The sequence below is a fragment of the Antrostomus carolinensis genome, unplaced genomic scaffold (assembly GCF_000700745.2).
Source record: "Antrostomus carolinensis isolate BGI_N321 unplaced genomic scaffold, ASM70074v2 scaffold1781, whole genome shotgun sequence".
Taxonomy (NCBI): domain Eukaryota; kingdom Metazoa; phylum Chordata; class Aves; order Caprimulgiformes; family Caprimulgidae; genus Antrostomus; species Antrostomus carolinensis.
In genome coordinates this window covers 32,517-42,010 of record NW_010291792.1, presented here as the reverse complement: position 1 = coordinate 42,010, position 9,494 = coordinate 32,517, and the positions used below count along the sequence as shown (strand labels likewise).

At 35.3% G+C, this 9,494-nt stretch overlaps 1 protein-coding gene across 1 annotated transcript in view; it reads right to left on the bottom strand.

Annotated features, from left to right (window-relative positions):
- The window catches only part of ROCK1 (Rho associated coiled-coil containing protein kinase 1), an 83,903-nt gene that overhangs the window by 42,123 nt on the left and 32,286 nt on the right, over positions 1 to 9,494 (bottom strand). The window contains 4 exon segments of the mRNA XM_029087151.1: positions 540 to 624; positions 3,377 to 3,552; positions 4,744 to 4,881; positions 5,718 to 5,818. Coding sequence (XP_028942984.1) covers positions 540 to 624; positions 3,377 to 3,552; positions 4,744 to 4,881; positions 5,718 to 5,818 — 500 coding nt within the window.

Sequence of the window (9,494 nt, the reverse complement as noted above, 5' to 3'; positions counted from 1 at the left end):
TAGGGAACAACAGTGCTTCACAGTATGTGAAATACTGTTGTAAAATATCTTTTTTAGTGACCTCAGGATGTATCTTTAAAAATAAATAATTCTATGACATCCTTTAACCTGTTTCCTTCAGATTTGCCCTTTTGCTACATCAGCATAAGGCTAATAAGTACCACTGAGATTCAGAGACCTGTACATCAGTTTTGATTCCTCCACTACTGCCACATTATGTAAAAATAATCTCCATTCTTCACATTAATTTTTCATAACCAAATACTTAAATAATCCAGAGGATCCAGAGACAATCAGAGGCTTGACTTCAGAAAGTCTCGCTACAAAACGGTACAGAAGTTGATACAGTCCCTACTTCAAGAACCATTTCTGCATTCTACATTGCCATTGAATAGGATGCATAAAGAATAGCAATGGAAACAGAGTGGAACTTTCGCCTCTTCTCATCTAGCTAAGAAGTCTTCAATATATTTTCTTTTCACTTTTAAGTACGTTTTCCTTTCACAAACAGAAAAGTAAAATTAAAAACATATGTTTACCTTGTTCATCTTCATACAAGTACCAAAATCTGCTAGTTTTAAATGACCAGCTTTATCTAGCAGCATATTATCAGGCTTCACATCTCTGAAAGGAGAAAAATATATTTGTTTAAAAGTAAATAAATCAATTTAACTTATGAAAACAATCATAGTCAACTATTTTTCAGAGGCAACATTGCAAGGAAAAACACCAACATGAAAGCACCACTATTGCTTCCATTTTTTTCTGCTTTCTCTAAGTATCACGTCCAACATGCAGACTGATGAACTACAATATCTAAAACAGTTCTAAAGGATGTGGGAATACAGCATCAAGTCACCAAATTTAACAAATTTGGACACTAATCATGAACCTCAAGTTCCTAAAGGACACTCACTGGTTGAAGTACCTCTCTGCTAAAATCCATTCTGGTTCTGAGTTAGCTATCTCAAACAGACCTTAAAAACAGCTTCTTCTCTGTACTATTTCTATTTTAAGGGAACAAATGGATGTCATTTTCAGAATTACATTAATATGAACAAATATTTTTCCATGGCTCAAAAGGGGTATTGGCTTATGCCCTTTTCCACAAAGTACTTCCGTTATAGAAAACAAGTTTTCATAAAGTAACTGGTAAAGTTCAGCACATCTAATGTTATGAAATACACTGAAGCAGAATAATAGTAGGAAACAATTAGGAAGACTAACACAAATTTCAGGAGAAAGTATATTTCTGGGACCTCAAAGCAGAATTCTGACCATAACTGTCAAATGAAGTGCAGTGCAAATGTATCAGTATACTCACAGAATAATTTTGGTTGGGAAGGATTTTTCTAAGACCCTTGGTTAACTGCCTGATCAAAATACAGTTACCTAAGTTAGATTCAATTTCAAAGTTATATTGGGTTCCTCAGGGTCAAATCCAGTCAAGTTTTGAATTCTTTTCAAGGATGGAGATTCCACAACCTCTCTCACTGTCTAACCACCCTCACAGTGAAAAAATATTTCCTAATGAATAGGAACTTGTGTCATTCATTGCCTTTCATCTTTTTGGTGTGCAACTTCCAGTCTGGCTCCACCTTTTCTATAGTCCTGCTGGGCAGCTGATGACTGATGCTTTCTGTCTCACCTGAACACTGTTCATGTTGGAATGAAAACACAGTGCTGACCCCAGCATCAGCCCTCTCAGGAATCACTAGTAGCTGACTGTTGGCTGGACATTGCCCTACTGAGCACAATCCTTTGTTCTACCTATTCAAACTATATCGTCCTAAAAATCTTGCTAAAGTCGAGATAAAGAACACACAGTCCTCCCTCCTCATCAGTGGAGCCTATCATCTCATCACAGAAGGCAACTGGGTTGGTAACGTATGCTTTACCATTGGTGAGTCTATGAAGGCTGTTCCAAATCACCTTCCCACCCATGTGCTCGGAAGTGCTTTCCTGAGATTTGGTCCGTAAGATTCCCTAAGACTGCCCTTAGGCTGATCAGCCTGCAGTTCCCTCACCCTCCCCTCCCTGCCCTTCTCAGGGCAAGATGGGTGTGCCATTTGCTTCTTTCCATTCATCAGGAATCTCCCAATTGCCACAACCTTTCAAAGGCAACAGAGAGCAGTAGCATAAGGATACTGGCCAGCTCCCTCACGACCCTTGGTACATCCCACCTGGTGCCTTGGATATGTGTATGCCTAATTTGCAGAACTGGGACTCAGTTTGATCTTCTTCTGCCACAGTAATGCTTCACTGTCCCAAGCTCTGCCACTAGGCACAGGACCTGAGAGCCCTGAAAGCAGACCTTATCAACAAAAGTTGAGGTAAATGCATCAGCCTCAGCTGTTTCTGTGTCCTTTATCATTAGGTCCCTGATCCATTAAGCAGTGAGCCACATCTTCATCAGTTTCCTTTCATTCCTCAGATTTGGACAGTGGAAAACAAATTGCAAAAAAATCTGCTGGTGTCAAAATAATCTAAATTTTCAGGAAAAAACTCACTGTGCTGCTGGCAAATTCTAACACCTGCTTTCTAAGGCTCGCAAAACACATGTACAAATGGTGTGTTCAGCCAGATAATTTATACATTAGATGTATCATAGCTACATAATTAATGATGCCCTAGATCCTATTCAAGCAACGGATTAGTAGTTTGTTTTGCTTTGCTTTTTTTGAAAAAACTTACATGTTAACATTGATCTTCTGGACAAATTACAAATTGAGAATTTATATACTATGTCTCCCTCAAACTCTTCCCGTATTTTCTGCTGAAAAAAATATTCTTCTGCTCCTAGTTAATCCAATTAAAAGCTAACAACAGATAGAAGTTCAAATATCAAAAGGAAAACTTCTCAATCTATCTGAGAAGTAACTACATTTCACTTTAGGGCAAGTACTTAATATGAAAATAAGCCAAGTTCCTTTGCTCTGCACCTCTATTTTCCATCTTGCCCCTCAAAAGAAAACATTTGGCTGGGAGATTTTCCTCACATTGGTCACAGATTCTTGTTTAAGGTGTCATTGAGGCTTCTAATGCAGAGCAGAGAATTAAGAATTCCTAACAGTGGATACTACTGCTATCAAATTCCCAAATCAGCTTTTCTAATCAAAATAAAAGAACTAATTTGAGGCAACATCTTCATACCACTTTAGTTCTTGTATCTCTTGGTAAAGTGGGACAACTACTCCTCCAACTGAGGAACCCAAATGAGAGTAGTGAAAACCTTTACTTTGACTGTATCACCTCAGACTTGTACTTTCTGATGGTAAGAACCTCACCGTAGACTTTTAAAACTGCCTAAACAATTACTGAAGCCATTCTGGCAGTACCAGGAATAAAAGAAGACTATATAACAAGACTTTTTCACCTGTGTATAAAACCCATTGAGTGAATTGCATCCAATGCAAGTACAACTTCAGCAGTATAAAATCTTGCCCATTTCTCTGGAACATCATAGTTGCTCATTAAGTTCACAAGGTCTCCACCAGGCATGTATTCCATCACCATGTAAAGGTAACGGTCATCTTGGAATGCATAAAATAACTGTAAAAAGCAAACAAACATAAAACAAGTCACTGAATGTTAACAGCTATCTTTTACTTTTTGGAAATCAAATTAATTTGCAAACTGATTTACAGAGTAACAGAATTGCTACAAATACTGCAGCAACTATGCACCATCCAGCAGATCTCCTAAAAAGGAATTCACCTCTAGAGTAAATTTCAGTCAGATCTTCTGGCCCTTTATAATTACAATGGAAGCAGCAGAATCGTGGTTACAAATTGAGATTAGTGAATTGGGTGCAATATGTTTTGAGATAATTTCAAAGAATGCTCATTGCAGAAAAGGACAAAATGCATCCTTATTCACTGGGATGCTAGTTGACAAATATGCAAACATGAGACTACTGTATTGCAAACATCTGCCCAATTCTCTTTGTGTTATCACTAAGTATTTATTATTCTATTGTCATGTATTTATTGTATAGAAAGCAAGCCTAAATTTTAAACAATTAAGCAAAAATATTTCCCTTACAGTTGTCAATGCTCTGTTCAACATAAGTTGTGCAAGTAGATTTAAGTTTCCCAACTTAAGAGTTTTTGAAAAACATAAAAATACTATTCTGCACAATCACTCCCACACAGGTAGTAATGTAGTTACCTATTTGACCCAGGTAAATCTTGGGTGATTTTGTTTAATTCTAACCTAATGAAATAATTTACATGCTTAAGGGTAAAAATGAACAAGTTAACATGTGCACACACAATGCATGACAATTGCTTCAGGCACGCTCCGTATAACTTCAAAGGTAGCAAAGCCTCGCAAAAAATTGTCAGTGATAAAAGAGGAAAAAATAACCAGAGTGGGTGTAATTTGCAGTCAAATACACACACAGAAATTAGAATATACAGAAGCTCTGTCTTAAGCATATCTTTCTGGTACACTGCCTGCCTCAAAAAATTACTACATCAATATGTATCTAGCAAAGTGTTTTAGAAACAGAATAGCTTATCTTGTAAATGTTATGACAAAATACAGTTTTTAAGCACATGCGATATCTGCTGTTTGTTGTGTACAACATTCCTAATGTTAATAATGTATTTCCCTAACAGACCAGTACAACCAAAAAGGGATTCTGAAAAGCTAAAAATGAAAACCCGTCATTCCAAGTCATGCAGTGTTGTAACAAAACTATTCTATAATGACATTATTTTAAAAAGAGTATCACTATACCTGAACAACCCAAGGACTATTAGCAAAAGCCATAATATCCCTCTCTTCCCAGAAGAATGCAGAATCTGATCTTTTTATCATCTCAAATTTACTCAGAAGCTTCATAGCATACACTCTCCTTGAGGATTTATGCCTTACCTATGAAGACAAATGGGACATACAGAATACATTAGTTTGCCACATTAACGTATGAAGAACACCACGGAATATATTACTTTTCCTTATTCACTTTTTAACAAGTTTTATAAGACTCTTAGCATTTTTATAAAGAATTATATACTGTAGGTCTACAGAATAATTACATTCCATTATCTGACAATGCATGCATTGCTCTTAAAATACTTGTTAGAATTATCCAACATAGAAGTCCACAGGCATAACAGTCGCTTTGTACTTTGTAGGTATGTGTTTTTAAAAGGACAAATATTGGCACCTGCTAAATACTGTAAAGTTCAAACTACAAACATTTTCCAGAGTTTGTTAGCAGATGTGTATACTTGCTACCGTATTTCCAGTTTCTCCTACCAGTTCTCAATTTAAAAAAGCACGATGAACAAACATGGTTGCTAATCCATCACAAACAACACACAACATCTCTCATTTGTGAGAACTATGTCCACAAAAATCTGGTGTAGTCTTCTGAACTGGCAGAAATTCTTCTAGTCCTGAAGATTTGTTCAGGTGTCCATGCATACAGTAGCAAAGGCTAATTTTCTTGGTTATGAGAAATACACAATCCATTTTATTTTAATAGAGAAGTTTGACTACAATGCAAAACAAGTACTTTGCACTTTGAGAGTCCTGAAATATGACATTCACAAAATCATTTCCATGGGATAAAATGAAATAAAATGTCACTGAGCTAAAGGCTTTACTATTATAAGATTGCATCTTCTGAACACTGTATTCAGAAATAGACGCATGAGCAAGTACTACAGAATACACTCAAATGTACAAACAGAAACATAACTTACCAACTGCACCTCCCCAAACGCCCCTCTACCGATCACCTTCACCACCTCATAATCTTCAGCTTTCATGCGCAGATCTCTCATTTTATTTACCGTGTCCTTATCTACATAAAACAAAATTCACATTTCTTATATAATCAATTTAATTAAACTCATTAATCTAATTTAAATTTTTCATAGTTATTAGAAGATGTGATGCTTGAAGAGGGACTTCCTTTTGAACCTACCTTCCTATTGGAACCCTGTCTGCAGAGTCCATGACCTCATTCTCATTACTATAGTAACTAAAACCTGACATAAACTTAATGCAATAACTTTACTGTGTAATCAAACTATCAGAGATCTTAACTTGGGAATTCCTTTAAAAATAATTACTTGTAAAAAAAAGCTATGCAAAAATTTCATATCTAGCATGATCTTGCTTGTAAGATGATCGGTATAAAAAGATTATTTCTGGACAACTATGCAACACATCTGAGAAAATATCATAAAGTACACATACAAGACACTTGAATAAACTATCTGAAAAAAATAAGCTTTCACTTTTCTGCACTTTTATTATTCCTAATAGTCAAAAAAGTAGAATTTAATTTAAAACATGCAGTGGGAATCATTGCAATTATTTATATAAACCTGTCATTCTATAAACTACAATAATTTACAAACTCCCAATGGGCAGATACTCTAATTCCAAATTTGGTCAAAGATTAAAACAGTCTATTTTAATCCATGTGGGTCAACACTGGCATGAGACTACATGGAAAAGCTTCATACTTCAGGATATATAAAAGCAAGGAACATCTACTAAAACAGATAAGCTTCTGATAAAATAAATTATGCAATGATATTTTATTTTCAAATAAAGCATCACTGGCCTAAAAGCCAAGTTTAGAAAGAAGTAAGGACAGAGGAAGAGAAAGGAGAAATGTAATTTTTTGAGTTCGTATGTTAAAAAAAAAAAAAGATTATGGAGATGACAGAAAATTACCTACACTGGCCAGTATCTAAAACAAAAGCAGCATACGTACACATACGTACAATTAAAATCCAGTAAGATTTTATTACCGCAACAGGAACAAACATAGCTTTGTTTGAGTAAATACTCTGTGGCACTACTGTCTAATGTAAAGGCATCTCTTTACAATGCAGCATACCACTAGCTGATTTCAATAAATTATGTATTAAAATTTTAAATTCTGACAAACAATATATTTCACACAAGGATCAAAATATTCAGCAATTTAAAAAATAACGCATTGCCTTATTTGTCCTGGTGAAAACTGACCTAGAATGGAGGATGAGTAAGACTGCGTGGAACTAAAATGCAGCAACTCTCATTACAACAATCTTCTAGCTATTGTTAACTTACTGCCTCGTAATCGCACAACAGGAGGTCCGCCACTTCTGAATGAAAAATCTTGATGTTGGTGCAAAAGAAAGCTAGGCACAATATGAATACTTTAAACGATTTTCAATCACAAGCCTCGCCTACGGCCAAGACAGAATTAAGGAAAATACATCTGAGGAGCAATCTAAGCTTAAGGTTTTTTACATAATGCAAACTGGGCTTGCGAGCAGTCGCAAATTGCAATTTACTGCTTGAGAGACATACTAACACTTGATTATCTTCAGACAATATGTTATAGTAACAACAGCATTGGGAATTTGATGTCCATATTCTAAGATCTGTTAAACAAGGTTTATCAGGCTGCAACATATCTAAATAGGCAGTTCCTTATCTCCCACTAACAGTGGAGGACCCGGCCAGTTCACACTGGATGAACAGGTGGGGTAGCTCCCATGGCAAAAGATCGTGTTCTCCAACTTGCCCTTAAGTTTGATTACAAGCTTAGATGCTGTCTTGAAATAAACTGAGTCTCTGCTGCAAAGTAGGGTTCTCAATCATCTTGAATATTAATTTCTTTATTCTTTTAATTTTATATGGTAGAAAATTAATAAGGTTTTACATTTGCAAAAATAATGCTCACAATCTTAGGTGGCAGAAGCAGATTTTGGGCAGCTCCACAAATATACACTGTAAAGCAGAGGAAAATAAGAGGGGATAAGGACTGGCTCATAGGGCAATCACTCTATAAAATAAAGGAAGCAAGCTCCCATTTTATTTGCAATCTAGAAAATAATTTTAAAGTTCTAGAATAATGGTGCAAACTATTTGGACAGCTAGTACTGCAAAAAGATATTTTAAACTGTTTTCTGTTAAAACTAAAATAAACATTAAAATGTTCCTATATGCCTATTTATTTTTTTTTTAAATCAGAAATTTGAGACAAACTAGACTTCACAGTCCTCTCAGAGGCCACTACTCACACATCCCAGCTTGTTTTCCTATTTCAGCAAACACAGCAAGATTAGTGCTCTAAAGGCAGTCTGAAGTAAACTAATATAGTCAGTTTTCCACCTTCATATTACTTCAGGTCACATCTTACACAGTATATAATTTGTACCTACAATATATTCATTACCAGACTGTAAGAATAAGTTTTCTTTTCCTTCACTCAGGCCCAAATACAAAAGTTAAGCTCTTTGAGACTCACTAATGATTCCACTACTCATAAAAATTACACTGAAATTATCTGTTGCAATGAGCATTTCTTTTGCCCAATACAATTTCTCTTCACCAAGAATTTCACTACACCTTCTCTGTAAATAACTGAGTATACTAAATGTGCATGCTGCACAGTGTACAGTATCAAATATAGTTTGAACTGTGAAAAGTTAAACACAACATTTGAACTTAGGCCTTTCAGCAACCAGGTTATGCACAAGTGAGCCAGGAACACGATCTAGTGGACTCATATCCCCACAATTCGGGAATAATATAAAATAAAACCCACAAATTCACTATCATTGCTTACAGTTGCACCAAATAAACTACTTGAAAACAGAAACAAAACCATAAATGTCAATTTTTTTAGTCAAATTACTTTATATTTGCCAAAAAAGACATTTATTTTAATATTTAATTGAGATGCTTAAGCCTGTAAAAATCTAATAATGTGAGTTTAATTTCAAGGCTTGCCCATTCAGTCCATAGGCAGAGTCAAGTCTCAAATCAGCAAACATCTCCGCCATGATTTCCAGAATTTGTCAGTTTGACAGCCTTTAGAAAATACTTAACTCTTAAAAGCCTTTTCGTATTTTTTTTCTTTTAATTATGAAAATTATGGAACTATGACTTCCATCAAAAACAACTTTATTCATTTGAAATGTTACTACAGAGTAGAATATGCAGAATCTGGTAGTGGAAAAATACAGAGTAAATACAGAGAAGAATTCTGCAGACACATCAGCTGCATGCACAACTAAATACAGCAGCTATACAGTATAAGAATTTCATGGAATAATGAAAACAGACCTTTTATATTAAAAAAAAAAGTCTACAAAACACATGGTCCAGTCTATCGGTGAGCAAATTTTTAAGATGATTTCTTGATGCTGTATACATGTTGCGTCATTTCACTGTTAATTGCTTATGATATATTAGCACATGAAATTACAAAGCAAGTTACGGGAATCCAGACAGTTGCCTCTCTCTTGAAAGGCTTTGTGCCACTGAAAACAATGCCATTTACAGTGGTAGCAAACTTGGTCATTCAACTGCTGGGTATTAGATTTGTATAAGCAGCTGTCACTTCTCACTAGGAAATAAAATAATCAGGCTCTTAAAACAACTTGCACCCAAAGATTTAATGCACCCCAAATACCTAATGTGCCCCAAATCCCTAGTTGCCTTTCAAAAAGCTAGAACCACTTTTACTT